This window comes from Podarcis vaucheri (genome assembly GCF_965113315.1).
Source record: "Podarcis vaucheri genome assembly, chromosome: 2".
NCBI classification, from domain to species: Eukaryota; Metazoa; Chordata; class Lepidosauria; order Squamata; family Lacertidae; genus Podarcis; species Podarcis vaucheri.
This window is the reverse complement of record NC_138760.1, coordinates 88,498,534-88,515,979: the sequence shown is the minus strand read 5'-3', so window position 1 is coordinate 88,515,979 and position 17,446 is coordinate 88,498,534. Positions and strand designations below refer to the sequence as shown.

The 17,446-nt window shown below is 38.1% G+C and overlaps 1 protein-coding gene across 17 annotated transcripts in view; it reads right to left on the bottom strand.

Moving 5' to 3' along the window:
* The window catches only part of SLMAP (sarcolemma associated protein), an 89,520-nt gene that overhangs the window by 20,777 nt on the left and 51,297 nt on the right, over nt 1-17,446 (bottom strand). For 10 of the 17 annotated variants that reach the window (XM_082209475.1, XM_082209465.1, XM_082209477.1 and 7 more), the window contains exons 8-16: nt 16,372-16,512; nt 15,124-15,261; nt 14,829-14,997; nt 14,691-14,741; nt 13,570-13,620; nt 10,071-10,133; nt 5,148-5,204; nt 1,271-1,351; nt 999-1,058 (exon numbers count right to left, since the gene is read on the bottom strand). In XM_082209475.1, the coding sequence (XP_082065601.1) occupies nt 999-1,058; nt 1,271-1,351; nt 5,148-5,204; nt 10,071-10,133; nt 13,570-13,620; nt 14,691-14,741; nt 14,829-14,997; nt 15,124-15,261; nt 16,372-16,512 (811 nt within the window). The remainder of the gene's footprint in view (nt 1-998; nt 1,059-1,270; nt 1,352-5,147; nt 5,205-10,070; nt 10,134-13,569; nt 13,621-14,690; nt 14,742-14,828; nt 14,998-15,123; nt 15,262-16,371; nt 16,513-17,446) is intronic. The other 7 variants (XM_082209481.1, XM_082209467.1, XM_082209473.1 and 4 more) reach the window with 3 other exon arrangements.

The following is a 17,446-nucleotide window of genomic DNA, read 5'->3' as shown; positions in this document are numbered from 1 at the left end:
GACTAATAGTAACACCAGTAGAAGATCGGCAACCAGTACAGACCTCTTAGCATTGCCACTTGATTAGCTACCCGTTATAAAAAAGTAAACAAGTAGAGTGTTTTAGGGTGCTCTTTCCTGATAGACAGAGGTATGAATTCACCTGATGCTTTCAAATTTCTGAATCCTAAAACTGAGCAGCTATTAATGTGGTTTCTTCAGTATGTGTGTGGATGACAAGGAGGAGCACTTGCAAACTTAGGCAGAGCCTGCTCTTTTGTCACTGTATTTTAATGAGTAGGTGTTCAGAAACTGTACAAAAAGGTAAACCTGATTTAAATGTTATTTAAACTGATATCTTCCCCTTGCTGATACAAAATTGCCTTGAATTAAAGTCACCCATATATCATGATACACAGGAAACAAAAAGAAAGTTTTCTGTTTCTGATTTCTGTGTTTTCATTTTATGTCGGGTTTATACATAAATTACTAACAGTCGCTTGGGTGTTTATTTTAAATGAATCAATGAGTCTTGCAGTTCATTATTTCATTTGGTGCCCCAAAGGACATCTTGATGAGCAGTTTTGTTGACAAAGATATGAGAAAATGAAAAATTCAGAAGCATGCCTCCCAAGTAGAAATGACTTCATAGCATTAACTAAAATCTACAGATTTTTAAGAGACACTAAAAGGAATCTAGTTAATCTCAGCAACTGTAGGAGAAAATGGGCTCATCCACAAACCAAGAATATATAAATTCTAAACTATGCATTAAGGCCACAATCCTATGCGCAGCTACACTGGAGTAAGCCACACTGAACTTAGTGGGACTTACTTCTGGAAAACATGCACAAGATTCAAAGTTGTGCGTTGAACATACATCAGTGGAGGCATCAGCAAGAGCAATAAAAAATATTATTAACTGTAAACAAAATTGTTACCCAATACTAAAATATTTGCATATTACAAAAAAAATCCTGACAAATACCATCTGAAACATGAAGAAGACAGTAATTTACCTTTTAAGAGGGCAACTTTAGCAATGGGTTCATTTAGTTCATGGTCCTCCATCTGAGCATCTAAATGAGAAAGTAATTTATTTTAGCATTCTGAGAAAAAATTACTTGAATAGCTGTGTCATTCAACATTGCAGCAACACAGAAAAACTCATCTGAACAAAATGAAGTATTTAAACAGTTTTATCTAAACTTTAAACAGCCCCCCTTTAAGAAATCCTCTTCTGAGTACTCACTGACATAAAAGTACACTTAAACCTATGCTCAAAATGCACCTGTAGTGTCGTCACTGCTTTTCTCCTTGCTTGGGCTAAGAGTATCTGATAGTTCAGCTTCTTTAGCTTTTGCTTGATTTTCTGTGAAATAAAAATAAAATTTGCTTACATTAAAGTATACACGTATCTCAAAAAAACATTTTAACACCAATTCAAGCTGTATTTTTGCCTGATAAAAGCCCAGAGGTGAAAACAAACAAAAATCACAGTCGTTGAAAACCAATGTTTTCTTATGCCTTTGCACTCCTGTTCCCAACTGGATTAAATATCCCCAGGTCACATATTTAATACTAAACAATCCAACACAGGATGCAGTTGCCTCATGCGTAGTTCAGCCTTTTGTTTGAAAGTTGTTCTCTGGCCAGCTGGAACCCAGTGTAAAGTTAGTTGCTTTGTTCACTAATTCTGGGATCAAATCAGGAGAGAGAGACTCAGAAAACCATTTCCAGAACAATACAGATATTGTGACATGGTAGAAAGAAAAGAGCTATTAGGAATGAACGCTGCTTTGTAGCAAGTTACACTGGGAAAGGAAAAACATTTGCACAATAAGATGCTTCATTAAAGAGCAGTAGTATGACTTTTTTAAAAGCTCCACTATGTAACAATTTAAAAACAACATTATGTTTCTACATCCAAGAAGTCTTGGTGAACCTTGAAATTTCTGTCCTTTTCACACATTTATATATCTAGTGAAGCTTCAAAAGTTGTCTGAAGCCACTAGGACTGACTAAATGCTGGGGCCAATACGGAAAAGCTGGGGGGCTCAGTTGTGAAAAATGTCCATTTTCTATACTGCTATTGGATTGCTTATTGATTCTTCTGGATATTTCAGCTGGTTTGGATATAACTGATCACAGTATCCTTCTAGATCAACTTGCCATGATGGGGACTGGGGACATTGTGCTCAGCACCCATCTGACTAGGAAGTGCTGCAATTTGGTGCCATGGTACTTGTGCTATGGTGTTCCACAAGGCTCTATTTTGTTCCCTTGTTGTTCAAGAGCTACATTAAGTTGCTGGGAGAGGTTGTGCAAAGTTCTGCAATCAATTTAGGCATGGCACACAGCTATCTCGTCTTTTTTATCAGATCCAGGTGCAGCTGTGGACAACAGATGCCTGGAGCCAAGTAACGGGCTGGATAAAAGCTAACAAACTGAAACGCAATCCAAACAACACCATGGTACAGTTGGTACTGGCCTATCAGGGAAGAGATATCAAACTGGTTTTGAAAGGGGTATTCTCCTACATACAATCCTATCTATAACCTTGCACACATTTGATCTCCAGCCTTGTTGCTGGATGCCAGATGTCATACCATGCAACATCTTTCACTAGTTTCAGCTATATCTCCTTTCTTGGTGCAGATGGCCTGACCACAATTATATATCTAGTAACATCCAGTCTAGATAATTAATGTTATGCATGGGATCTCCTTTGCAGAACATTTAAATACTACAACTGGTGTTAGAATGTAACAGCTAGATTATTAAATTAGGTTAATCCCAGATAATGAACTACGCCATTGCACTTGGTACAGAGTCTTTACTATCTTCTAGCACCAGACAATGTCTGTCCTGCTCTCTCCTGTCTTTAATGCTTTTAAGAGTAAAAAATGGCTCTTTACTGGCTTGCACCATTTTAAATAGTTTTGGTGGCTTCCTTTACTGTTTTGGTGCAATTTTTCTGATTTAAAATTGTTTTTATTTTTTAATGTTAATTTTGGTATTCCAAGTCACCTTGAGAGACGATAAGGTGGAATTATAAACAAATATAGCAACCATCAGCCTTAATACAGGTGTGCTAATGAAAATACTTTACTATAAAGGTACTAAAGAGACCTGTCAATCTTATTTTACAACATAGTATGTTGAAATCTTAATAAAGTTCTTGCTAGCCCACTATTGTGATTTTTTTTTCCTGCAGCAGCAGCAGGAATGCAACTCATTATTTCCCTATATGGTTATAGAAGAAACAGCTGGATCCTCTGTGCAAAATCTTGATGAGTCATCTGAGACACAGGCATTTAAAAAAGCAGTTTACCGCCACTGGGTTTCATTCTTGATTTTAGACTATTTTTAATGTATACTTTATAAGGGTCAGTATAAAATAAACAATACCAAATGTCAGGAAAAGCTGAAGACAAAGGACCCAAAAATGTGCACAAGGATGCAAAGATCCACTTAACTGGCTCTACATGCTCAAGTAGAACTGTATTTTTGTTTCTTGAACATCATCTCCTTAAGATGCAGAGCAAAGGATTCTGCAATCGATGGGAGCTGCTAAGCAGCTTGTGGTATGACATGGGGTAATTCAACAAGGCCACTCTCCTGGGTGCAAACCCATGGCCACAAGATCTCAGACCCTATGATTACCTTGCAATATTTTTCTAGATTATTCTAAGTTTTCAAAGTAATTCCACAAAATAATTCACATTCCCAAGTAATGGAATATTTTAAAAAAACCTAGGTTATGGATTACATTATAGGATACTGTCATAGAATTCTCTCAAAGTTATTACCTGCTACTTCAGTATGAAAGGAGTCAGTCCAATAACCAATTGTCCAATATTAAGTTTAGTATCAAAGGAAGCTGCTTATATTAGGCTTGGCTATTTATCTATGTAGCCTAGCACTATGTAGCCTAATTAGATTGGTGGTAGCTCTGCAGGGTTCCAGTCAGAGATAGTCATCTTTACCTGCTACTTGTTTTGTTTCGTTTTACACTAGAGGAGATTTAACCTGGGCTCTTCTATACACAAATCATTTGCGCTCTATAGCAGGCATGTCCAACCAGTAGATGGGGTTTTCCTCCCCCAAAACAGATCAACAACTTTGGCTTCCCCCAAAAAAGCTAAACAACTTTGGTCAATCCAATGAGAGGATTAATGCCAGTTTTTTTAATAGTGGGAGTAGATCGCGGTCTCTTGGGAGTTGGACACGCCTGCTCTATAGGAAAGGCATTAGTCTCTTCCCTTTTATAGCATTATACTATTATATCAGTTCAGTTTAAATGAAATTGATTCTAAGTGACACGCTCACTTTGTTTTACCAGAATGGCTTTTCTTTACCTAGTTTTCTTCTTTGCATAGTTTTCGTCTCGTTTTAAAACTATATGAAGTTATTTAAAACTTCATGACAGAATCTTTTTAAAAAAATAGATAGAATGCATTACACATCAATGAAAAAATAACTCGCCATTAAGCAAGATAATGCTGGCATGCAAGCATTAAGTTACACTTGTGTTTATTGTCTGCATTCTTTTCCAAATATGGCATGCTACCTACACTTTGCACAAACAAGAACACACTGGAGGGTGATTGCATACAGGATTTGAAAACAGTGATTTTTCAAAGACGGTAGTTTAAAAATCAAAGGATACACACTTTGAATTATGTAAATTTTGATTATCAAAAAGTGATATATACAGTTTGAGGAAATCCACAACAGCAAAGTTTTAAAACCTTGAATATACTTCATGTTGCGCAGAAAATGTAATCAATAATTTACTGCACAGGAAATCTTAGAAATGCCATGACTTCACAACTAATTACAATTTGTAACAGACATGCTTTTGAAGTAACTAAATTTCCTTTTTTTCTGAACTGGACTGAATACAATTCCCAGGTTAAAAGTAATAAGATGCAAGTTAAGTCTCAAATGCGCATGTTTCAAAACTCTTTCTATTCATATTGTTTTCTAATACAAAAACTGGTATTGTTATATTCATTTACTTGGAAGTAGTTTTTATAATACACCAAGCAGTAAGGCTTGGTGTATTATAATCCCTCAAACACTCCTCACACTTGCAAAACAAATTCCTAAACACAGATTCAAACATTTGCTACATGCCTCAAAAGCAAATTAATAAATCTAACCTTTCAGGATCTTTGTTTCATCCACTCGGGAAAGATGTCCTTCGTCTATGAGCTTGTCTGGTGAACAAAATAAGGGTTACTATCCCAGCTCAAACTATGCAAGCATTTCTTTGTACACGACTCTAATACACATTCCATGACCAAATTTAAACATGGCAACATTACCTCACACTTCTCTGTGCTGGAATCAATGGAACGTTTTCATTTTAATCTTAATTATCTATGCACAAACAAGATGATATAAATTTTTTAGAAAATGTTGCCAAAGATTTGAGCAAGCCCAATCTACTGAACTGAAAGTTGATTTTGAAATTAATAAAGACATTTATACATTCTACAACAGAAGTGTTTTAAAACCTGGTATTAAATATAATTTGCAAGCAGTGAAAAGTATATAAAATTAAGTTGATATTGCCGGGGGGGGGGCGGGGGCGGTTCTCCTATGGAGCCTGAGAGTGACCTTATACCCACACAAGTTAACACTATGTCTGAATTCACCTACAGGAATATACTCCTCTGGTACAGAGGTCTTTTTTCTTTGTGCCTAACATAGATACGCATTATTAACACTACATAGTGGTCACATTCCTTTAACAGGAATAATAGTTTTGAAAGCTGGTGCTCAACTCTTGCTATAACAGTGTCCAGAAGTGAGGGAAAAGACGAGAAATTCTGGAAATGTTTTATACTTCTAGTGCACATTTCCTGCAACCCAGCTATTGCTTTACATTGCTGAACTTTGGGGAAGGCGCAGGGATTGAATATATCAGGCGTCCTTCTTATTAGTCCTTCTTATTAGGTTGACAGCACACCAGTATTTAGACTGGTGGTGTTTTTCCAGTGACAATCCCCAATAAGACTTGTAAGTGGGAACTAGAAGAAGATTGGATGAGGGCACACAAGCATGGTGGCCTGATGCTTTGTTAGCAAAATAATGAGGCAAGTGGGGGGAGAACCACAAACACAGACTAGGCAAGAAAATAAAATTAAGTTAACATGACAAGGTGGAAAAATCAGACTAAGAGGCCAAAAGAAAATATCAGTGGAGAGAACAAAGATAGGAAGAAGAGTGGCAAATTAAGGGGTCAAAGAAGAAGAGGTAGCACAAGACAGATGTGGCAGAAAATGAGATCACACATTCTGTACTATTCTGAATGGACAAAAGTAGGAAAATAAAATGGCATTAGAGAGCTGAGGAAATAATGGTTTCAAATGATTATTTTATGGTTAAGTAAATGTTATTCATTTTCATCATTTCATGATTGCAATATTACATCATGTATAATCCATCTTTAGCAATCATATTTCAGGGTTTTCATGTCATCTACCAACTCAGCCTTAAACACTTTTTCAATTCAGATAGTTCATGTTTGTTAGATGAAACTTTATTACCATGTAATCAAGCTGTAAGACACATCTGAGTGCTATAAATGCCTGTATGAATCTCAATTATTTTATCAGGCACTAAGCAGCTCCACCTGCATTTTTACTTGATAAACTTGATAATAAAAGGAAGCCTGCTCAGTGCTACTAAGCAAGTTAAAAGTAAAGGCCTTTTTTCATGGATGAGAGAGTAATGTCAGAGCAGAACATACTTAAGAGGTGACTGATTCGGGGCTTTTAAGATAAGCAGACAGACTGATGAGAACTAGACTGCATTTCATACTATGGAAACAGAAACTAATGTTTGAGATTTATGTCATGGATCACTGACAAGCCTTTTCTATGAAAATAAAATCTGCTCAAAATAGGTCAGCTAATAAATATATAGGACTTCCGTGATTACAGAACAAATTGGTCACTAATTGTGAGGCTTATATTCTATCTAAACTTGCATATAATAATGCTATGCTACTTAGAGGTAACCATCTTCCCACTGAAACAACAAAAGCTCTCTTATCTTTTCTTACATGTACCTGACAGGGCGTAACCATTTAATACTTCAGGTAAAGAATTTCAGGGACCTTCTTCCTCTGATATATATATATTTCAACCTATTGTATCATAGCAAGATAGTGAGCATTAACTGTGTAGTGCTTCTTTCCCGAAAGACCAGTTGGCGAACTTGTGATCAATACATTGTTTTTCAGTTTGGCTGTAACCTAATATAGATTATTCATATTAATCAGTTCCTTAGCCATGACGTCAGCCATCTCAGATTACCAGATCAACCTTCCAGATAAAGTCCATTGTCTCTGGTCTAATCTGAGTGATGGCTGATCCCCAGGGTCTGAAAACGTGACCACACATTTTTTTAAAAATATTGACAGTAGATCTACTGCCTTACTGACTACAGTTTCTTGAAATAACTCAGCACAATAATATTTTCCTAACATAGTGTGTTTAGCTAGAAGTGTTCTTAAAGAGTGAACCACGACCCCCCTTATAATATTAGAACTTTTCTTTCTCATAATATTAGAACATACAGCCATCCAATGAAGGTAAATGGTGGGAGATTCAGGATAGCAGGGCTCTGACGACCAGATACTGGTGAGCAGCAGCAGGAGTGCTTCTGCCCTCATATCCTGCTTATGGGCATCCCACAGGTATCATCTGGCTGGCCACTGTGGGAAACAGGATGCTGGACCAGATAGGCCTCACAGTATATATATGGTGTGCACCAACCACAAGGGTTAGTTGAGACCCCAATTCAACACTATGGAAAACAGTCTGCCTAAGTCTCAGATGCTTCATGAGCTGCCAAGTTTGGCTTGGGCATCTTTCTGAACCCACTTTGTTCATACACATACCATCTCTACTGGAAAACGAAAAGCCAGTTATAACCCCCCTCCCCTTTTTTGGCAGATGAGGATGAGCCCTGCCAAGTTACAGGCAAATAGGCCAAATGTGATTTTTTATTTTTTTATTTTTTTTAAGGAAACGTGTAACACCTATTTTATTGGGGGCATAATTAGATGAAAATTGTAAGCAGTGTCACCATTTCTGAAACCTCAAATCCTGCCAGAATTTGAATAGTTGAAATGGTTTTCTCACAAAGGCATTGCGCATAAACCCTAAACTATGGCTTAGCATGACGTGAATAGGCCTTGGATTCTTACACTCTTCTTTTCCTTCAGTGAAGCCACAAGGAAGAAACCGAAAGCTTCCATAGTTCCAATGTGGGTTAAAAAAGAAATTTATTTTCCCTGGAGTTTGGTGGGCAATTTACCAAATAACTGAAGCTATGACAAAGGTCCCCTTGGGTAGGAAACCCACTGGATGGGGAGGGGAGAACTAAAAAAGGATTCACTTTCCAAGTAAAACAATTCCCTCTGATTACATGGCTGACCTGTCAGTCACAATGATAGTCTTTCTCTGTCTTCTCCCCCTTTCCCCATCACCCTACACTGCTGTTATTTCTAACCTAGAGACATTGCTTGTGTTTTGAGAAGACACTTGGATTCAGGACCTTTTTTGTCATCTGAATCACCAAGAGCTTCCTGATTCAACTTGTGCCACCTTAAAACCGATCCCTCCTTGCCTCTGACAGGTCCAAACTTGAGGTAGCCCCACTGCTCTGGGGACCAAATCCAATGCACACCTCTAACATATATCCTCTTGTAATAAACAAATGGCCTCAAGCAGACTTACAGCAAATCTAAACTATCAAGCAAAATAAAATAAATAAAAAATAAATAAAAGCAATACTCAAAGCCTCCAATAAAAAATAAATAAAAGCAATACTCAAAGCCTCCTGCTTTTCCCTTCCTATCCTCCTCCTCTCCTTCTGGGCTTCCCCCAGCCACATAAAATTAGGCTAAGGGCCACAGGTGCCCCACCCCTCTTTCGCAATCTTGCAAAATAAACAAGATGTGAATTCAACAAAACCATCTTTGAAACCGATGGTCTTGGTTATAGGAACTATATAAATATATATTTTTAAAATTAAGATTACAAATGATAAAAACTGTATTTAAATAACATTTTGCCCATATGTAATATGGGAAAGATTACATAACACAAACCCAAAGAGAAAATGAAGAAAGCAGAACAATAAGCACTGAAATCTGTGAAGAAATTGAGGATGTAAGTACATTGGGGAAGCTACTTCCACCCCTGCCCCACTCTACCCCACCCTTTAATGCCAATCCAGTGCATTTTTGTTATCAGCAAATATGCTATATTTAATTTTTAAAAGCCTTCATGGAATACATAATAACGTGATAATAGTCTTGGAATGATTGCGAAAAGTTGGAAAACTGAGGAAGACAAGGATGAGGTACACAAGAAACTGTACTGAACTACTGCCTTTCTGGAGCATGCTGAACATTTTTTATTATTATTATTATTATTATTATTATTATTATTATTATTATTATGATGCCTAAAATATTGCTTTTTCCACAACACTCTCCTAAAGACGTCCAGTGGAATATATCCTTCTCACTTTCCCCAAGCTGCCTGTAAGCTATCCTGGAAACTCAGTGCCAGGAAGAATTTGGATCCTTTTAATACACTCCAATCATTGTAATATTTGGGCACCAGAAACTTGCTAATTTACTTTGTACAATTCTAGTGAAACACTGAAAGGGGAAACCGGCACATCTCCCCTATGATCATATGTGAGATCTCCCTCTTCTATTTGCCCAGCTCACTATGGAGGGATGCATGAAATCTCCTCCAGCTGTAACACTGGAATTGTAGAAGTTGGTCTGCCCTCAATAAGTTGAGTGAGAAAATTCACTTGAGGCTTGCAGTCAGCTGTTTCAACTAGATTCACTATGCTCAGGTTATGTCCCCATCTGGATTTCCCCATTCCACTCATGATTGCTGGCTACCTTTCCATAATACTATAGCAACAACTATTGTTCTGTTCTGTTTATCAGAGCACTTCAAAAATATAACTGTCCCAACCCTAGTACTGAATATATGGTACTGTTTTTATATACTTTTTAGTGAATGTGATGAATGCTCTGTACTCACTCTGGCACTCTATGAACTGATGAATAAAAGTGCAGTCCCCTCCACTCTTTGAAAGAAAGTGCTCTAGTAAAGAAAGAAACACCTTTTAAGTTCATATCTCCATCTTTTTGAGGGCTCGTGACAAAATGTATAAGCCTCACAGACATCAGGGAAGGGAGGAGAATTTTTCACCAAAAGGCACAAGAAAGAAAAGGGGAGACACACACCCTCAAATCCAAAGGAAAAGCACCAGTGTACTATAGAATATATTGAAGGTGTAAATATACAAATTTGTAATCTGCATGTTTACATCTTCAAAATTTACAAGCCTCACAATTTATATTAATGTACGTTACTACCGGTGAAAATTAACCTATACCAAATCCAGATTGTATCAACAAGGCACTTTCTGTTGTAATACAAATACCTTTAGATTTAAACATTTTAAAATTGTTACCCAACTCAGAAATTGGACACAATTTTAAACTACCTTCAAATTACTAGGTCTCAACAGCTGGACTTGATTCATAACATATAGTAATTTGTGAAGTTGGGTATGGTTAAAGTAAATAGCTGGAAAGGATTATACCTGTTGTTTAAGAGTTGTAGTTAAAAGGATATTTTCAGACAGTTCCTCGAAATAGCTTTCATCTCACTAATGTCTTACACAGGGGTGACAAACCCTCATTTTGAGGGTTTGACATGTTCCCCAAAGCAAAATTTCCTGACCCCACTGACTATGGCATCAGGGACAAATAAATAAATAAAGCAGTGCACTAGGGCGGGTGGTGCCCAATGTCCTGATGGGGATGGGAATTGATCATCTCTAGTAATCAGATCAATCGTTTAATGAGAAGTGGGGTTGTGTGCCTGTGTATATCTGCCTGCATGTGTGCACACACGCATATGAGTATCTGTATGCAAGAGTGTGGTATGCCCCATGGACGATTGGCCATGGGTGAATGTGTCCCTTGGGCCAAAAAATGTTAGCCACCCCAGTCTAACAGGTTAAAATTTCTAATCAGTTTAATCTGTATTATATACATTTTCCAAAGAAGCTGTTAAAGTGCCATTTTAGTCAGAAAGGAAAAAATAAGACCATCAAGTTTGTTTGGTTCGGAAATAATTATTTATCTAATGCCCCCTGCCACCATAGAATTTCATTAGTGAGTGAGGATTCTAGCCTGGTTTCCCATGCTCAAATCAAATAGTTGCCATTTCGCCATCCAGACCTCAATGTATATGCATACTGTACATTGTCAAAGGCTTTTGCAAACCTCAAAACAAATGTTGCTTCTGCACATTTAAGCTTTGAAACAAAACTGAGTCCATTTGAACAGCATTATCAACTGCATATCTAGGATCGGACAACAGGTCTCTCAGTGTCCCACAAAGGGGCCCCATAATCACTTACTCTGGTGATGGGGGCAGCCCTCTTTCCCTGTGATAGGAAAGCAGCAGCCCTCAAAAGAATCTGTCCTGACAGTGGGGCAAAGCTCCCATGTAAGATGACGTGCACAGTGCGGGGAGCAGATGTTGTGTAAATGACTGAGAAGAGAATGGCATCATCCATGCTACCTAGGGCAGAATCACAAGGGAACTGCCAGATTACAAAAAGTGGAACCTGAAGAGTGGGAGAGGTTTTGAGAAGCAATAAGCCCCACTCCGTTCACAGAAAAAGAGTAACGGTACAAGACCCTGCGCTATTACAGGTCTACGAGAAGACTGGATTGGGCAAGCCCAGGTCTGTGTTCATGGATGAATGGTAGTCTCATCTGTTTTCTTGTGAAAGCTCTGAAACTCAGGCTACCAGAGATAAAGAAAAAATGATATAGTGCAAAATAATTTGTTAGGGAAACTGAGCTGGTTGTGGGAAGCAAGGAAACAGTATAGCAGAAGGAGATTCTGTTGAGCAAACCGAAGAAAAATGTGAATATCAAGGGACAAGTAAAGTTAGGAACTACAAGAGAGGAAAGTTGGGGAAGGGAATGCTGGCAGTACGAAAGTAAAAGAATAAGTGGATCTGCCTGACAAAGGCCTAAAGAGCAAACTGTAAGCAATGAGCCCTTGTGAGTAGAAACATTACCAGATCTTTATCACTTGGTAACTCACTAAACATCCTGCCTTCTGAGACTGTGGATTTTTTGGTCAACAAAGCTGTGGAAGAAAGCTCCACAAAAGGAATAGTTAATAAGAGCTACTGCTTGTCAATTCCAAGTAAAACATATCTCCACAGAGATCATACAAGATGATAAATGTGATGCGTGACAGCAATAACTTGTGCCTGGTTTGGACGTAAAAGGAACCAGAGTTTGGGGGATTGCCATAAAATACCACCCTCCCACTTTTGAATGCAAATTCCAGCCACCCTCTTCAAACTGGGTTCCACATTTAATATTATCTTTTTGGCAACTGTGATTACAATGAAACCAAGGTATGCTCCAAAACTCATTTTGAGACCCTGTTTTCAATCAGGTTCTCAAAATGGGTAGAGTTAAACACCAGGATTAATTGTAAGTAGGGTTAACACTGGTCACACAAGACCAAACTATACAAAGGAGGCAGTGGGAATTTGCATGCAAGAAGAGAGGAGGAATGGAATCCTGCAGTCCAATCCTGATCTTGATTCCAGTGTTAGGTTCTAACTGGGTTTTGTTCTGATCACTACGGCTGATGAGGCAAGCCTCTAGTCTGTTTTAAACATGTCTTGCTTCTTTAGATGTGGCAGTGCAACAGAGTAAATTACATAGAAAGCTACAGGTGTCCAAAAGGGTCCTCTGCATTCCTCAGATCCTAAGAGGGAAGTTAAGCATTTCAAAAGAAATGAGAACATTGTGTGTACTAATGTTGAAGGATAAGTTAGGAAGTGATCGTGCTTGCAAATTTAGCATCTTAAGATGTGAAAAGCAGGAACATTTTAGAGTTAATTGGCAAGCAAAGCAAAAGATTTCTAGGGCTGCGATCCTATACATGCTTACCTGGGAGAAAGTCATATTAAACTCATTGGGATTCCTTTTGAACAGGCAGGTATAAGATTGCCCTGCAAATTAACTTCGGCACCCTTATCCATTTTGGAACATACTACATTAATAGTACCCTGCAAAGGACGACTGAAGTTTTCATCATTTTGATTTATTTTGAGGCAGAAACTTGACTTGTTTTTTTTTAAGTCTCCAACCATCATCAGAGTTAAACTTGAAGAGCCATTGGCATTATTGTCCTGAACTGCCATGTTGATGTATCTGCTTTTATTACTGTAATTATTTTCCTACAGTGGATAGATATATTATACTGATCTACTCTGTTACTAAAGTCTCACTAGTATTGAAATCCATGCAAAGGAATGTCTAAAAATACAAAATTTAGAAGCCAACACCAAGTGTTTCTTCAGTAATATTTTAACTTACTTTTTGTTGTAAAAATTAGAAAAAAATATTAACACAAAACAAGCAAATAACCAAAAATAAGCTCAAAATTAAAACCACCACCACAAAAAAGGCAGTCATTAAAGATACTCTACCTTTTTCAGCGCTCCCATTAATTTTAGGAATGAAGTCATCAACTTGTATGCCTAGAATTAACAAAGGGTATTAATTCTGAATAAGCAAAGTATTCTGTAAATATGGGTACTGACTTTCTATATTGCTTAGGACTGATTAGAAGCAGAGGCACTCCATTTTCAGGTGGCAAAAGTGAGCTGGGCATTTGGGCTATTATGGGGGTTAAATTTCAAGGGCAGGGTTGCAAATCTCACCAGGTCTTCCCTAGCTCCTTATGGACCAACATTTTCAGTTGCTCAGAATGAGTGCCATTGTGAGGGGCATCTGATGAAAGAACCTTGCCCTCCTCACTGGCAGCCACCACTCATCATGCCCCTGAATGCTCCTTTGGATAACACTCATTCTGAGGGTATTCTAGGGCGTTTCAGTTCATGACTGTAGTTACAAGAACATGGGAGCAGCACTGGTGAGTTTCAGGCCCCTTGCCCTTGACATTCAGGAACAAAGGAAGCTGCCTTTTACCAAAGGAAACCAGTTGTCCATCCAGCCCAGTGCCAGTCAATTTCACAGATTGTCAGTCGCTCTCTAAAGACCTTTTGCATGCAAAGCATATGCTATGGTCACCCCCTGAGGTATTTGCCCCACCTCTCACAAAATGCAATTCAGTTTTGCTACCCAGTTCAGTCAGGAACCTTCCACTAAATATGGGCCAAGCTTCTGAAACCTCTATTAATATTTTATCCTTCAAGCTACTGGAAAATAAGAAATAATCTCAATTTCCCTCCTTTGAGCAACAGAGTTCGTCACATATCACAAGTGCCAAAATCAATATACCATCCCCCAAAAATTGTTAATGATGTCATAATTCTTCCTTAACTGCATCACTAGAATTGAAAAGTTGCAATAGTCAAGTTCACCTTTTGTGTTGGGACTTTTAAAAAACAGTGCCCTCTACTGGTATTTTCTTGAAACCATGGTTTATCAATAATCTAGAAAATAAACTATAATAAAACTAAAGGCATCGTTTTCAAACATTCTTACAGTCTGTGATCTATAGCTCATTTAACTGCTTTGCACGATAGGGGTACAATTTAATAATCAAATTTCAACATTAAGCAAAATACTTTAACATCAGACCTACCTAAGCTGTTGTGTTCTTTAAGAGCTTTCTCCTGAAGATGTTCTAACCGGACTGCAAACAGAATTCCAAAAAAACATATATTTCACAGTTTTAAAGAAAAAAATTATGATAAAAACATGTTTGGACTACTGGACTGACCTTGTAAAGCAGTTAGCCGTTCATTGGTGAAGTCATTATCTGCTTGCAAAGCCTCTATTTTTGCTTGAAGCTCTTGCTCTCTCTCTTCCATCTCTTCTATTTTGTGCTGCAATTCCTTTTTCTCAGCCTGTCCCTTTTGCTGGATTTCTTCTTGTCTCCCTTCAGCTGCCTGTTCAACACCATGAAAAACAACCCACAGATCAGTACATATGGATGGCGATTCCAGAAAAAGAATGAATGCAAAAGTCATGTTAGTTCTGGAACCAAAACGTGCGGTTAGAAAGACCAACTGTACCTTTAGTTTGTCAGTGAGATCTTTAATTTCATTTACAGCTCCGTTGTATTTGTTGGCCAATTCCCGCAATTCTTCCTGAGTCCGTTCGTTCATTTCTTTCAAGTGAGTACATTCATCTTCGGTGTTGCTTAAGCTTCGCTGTGAGAAGAAAAATTGCACATTGAAGCCAAAAATCTATTGAAACCAGAAACTTTTATGTTACTTTGTTTTTATGATTTATTATAACTGCGCAATGTATGAGAATTATAGCAACCATTTCCCAGAGAAATGTGCCAGACATCACTCCAATGGCTCTGCTGAGACAGGCCAGCCCCATCAGGCCTCCTCTCCTGCAACTGGGGACAGCCATTCCAGAAGTAGGGGAGCTGGGAAGCAGAGCTCACTACATCAGCTCTGCTATGGCAAGCCAGCTCCATCAGGAATCTCCTTCCACAGCTGGTCATTATAGGAACAACTGTTTAGAAACTGGTGCCTGCATTTTCATTTCCTTCTTCCTTCCCTATCCCTTTCCCCTTGGGTGTAGGGCTGTTTTAAAATTTGCTTTGATTGTATGTAAGCTGCTCTGGGAGTCTTTTTGGCTGAAGAGTGGAGTACAAGTGCTCTAAATAAATAAATAAAATTACTCAAAACATTATTTTGCTTAAGCATGTTGCCCTTGCCCTCTCCCCAATCCCTGCGGCATTCCCTCCAATCTGTTCTAGGGGTGATGCACGGGAATATCTGTTGCACAAGCAGAAGACATTGCGCAAGCTCTGTGTCTCCATTGGATTCAATCCTACTCTTCTAATCCTAAATACAAGGGGCAATCAGTCTGAGTACAGTTTAATTTTGAACGGAGGTGTGCATAGTGTGAATTCAACTTTAATCAAAATAGCCCCACCATTTTATGATCTTTATGCATATGCAATTTTATGGGGTTTTTAAAAAATAAAAAATAAAGTGACAGTTCAAGTCATTAGTACGAGCATGCAAAACAAAAACCTGGACACATACCTGAGAAAAATGCACAAGTCAGATACATACATTCCAAAGAACAGTTGTTTGAGCAGCGAGAAAATACCTCCCTAACTTTGCAAGATAAAACCCTACTTTAAAAAGGGTTAAATCTCAGAGTCAGGAAATAAATCTCAAGACAAGCAAAAAACAGCAAATAATAATAAAAATGTTGACATATTGATGTTTTATTTTCATGGTATGGTGGCAAAACCCCAGTTTCAGGAACATGGCTAAAATGCAAATGATAAATACCTCCACTTCAGAGAGTTTTCTGACCACTTCAATTTTTTCCTGAAGGACCCGCCTCAAGGACTCTTTGGCAGTTGTCTCATAGTTATGCTTGTCTTCCTGTAATGCTATAAGCTCCTTTCGCAAACCATCTTCTGTTTGATTCTGTAAGCAGAAATGCAACATGGTGGAAATCTTAAAGCCACATGCTCATATTACCATTTACATTACATTTAGTTACGAAAATATTTCATCCATTGTAGGACTTCACTAGGGTTTTATCCTAGGAAATTTGGTATTCCATTAAAAGTTCCCCACCTTGTCCCTCATGATGTCTGAAACATTCTTACCCTTTTCCAAATGCTACATTGTCTGCCATTCTTGACAGATTTACTTCTGAGAAGTCATGTCAATATACCATTTCAAACTGAAGCTACTACGCTTGTGCTATGCAAAATTCTAAGGTTTCTTTCCTCATTAAAAAGAGAAAAGAAAAGGGGGGATGTTCGAGGGATGTAAGAGAGAGGTGCAGGCATAACACTGACTCCTTAACCATAGTTAGTGGCCAGGAGCTAACTTTGGAAATGCATACTCCCTTCCTTTTCAGGAACTACTGTCAAACCTCGGCTCCCAAACAGCTCCATTTTTGAACGATTCAGCTCCCGAACGCCAAAAACGCGGAAGGAAATGCTCCAGTTTTCAAACGTTTTTTGGAAGCTGAGCGTCCAACATAGTTTCCGCTAAGTGCAGGAAGATCTTGTAACCAATCAGAAGCCATGATTCAGTTGTCGAATGTTTCAGAAGCTGAACGGGCTTCCGGAACGGATTATGTTCGACAACCGAGGTTTGACTGTATTAAAGACACACGCATATGTAAACTATGGTTAAAGAAACATCAGCAGAGACCTTAACTGCAAGGTCTCTGCTGATGTTTGCTTAACTGCAGATAACACTAACCAAGGCTCCAGCTTAATCAGGATTTAAATCAAGCATTACAATGTAATTTTAGACCTTGGTTAAACAAGAATCGTATTAACATTTACCATACTAAAGCTCTATACTTATGTTTCACTTAGTTCTTAAGGCAAAATGAAGCAGG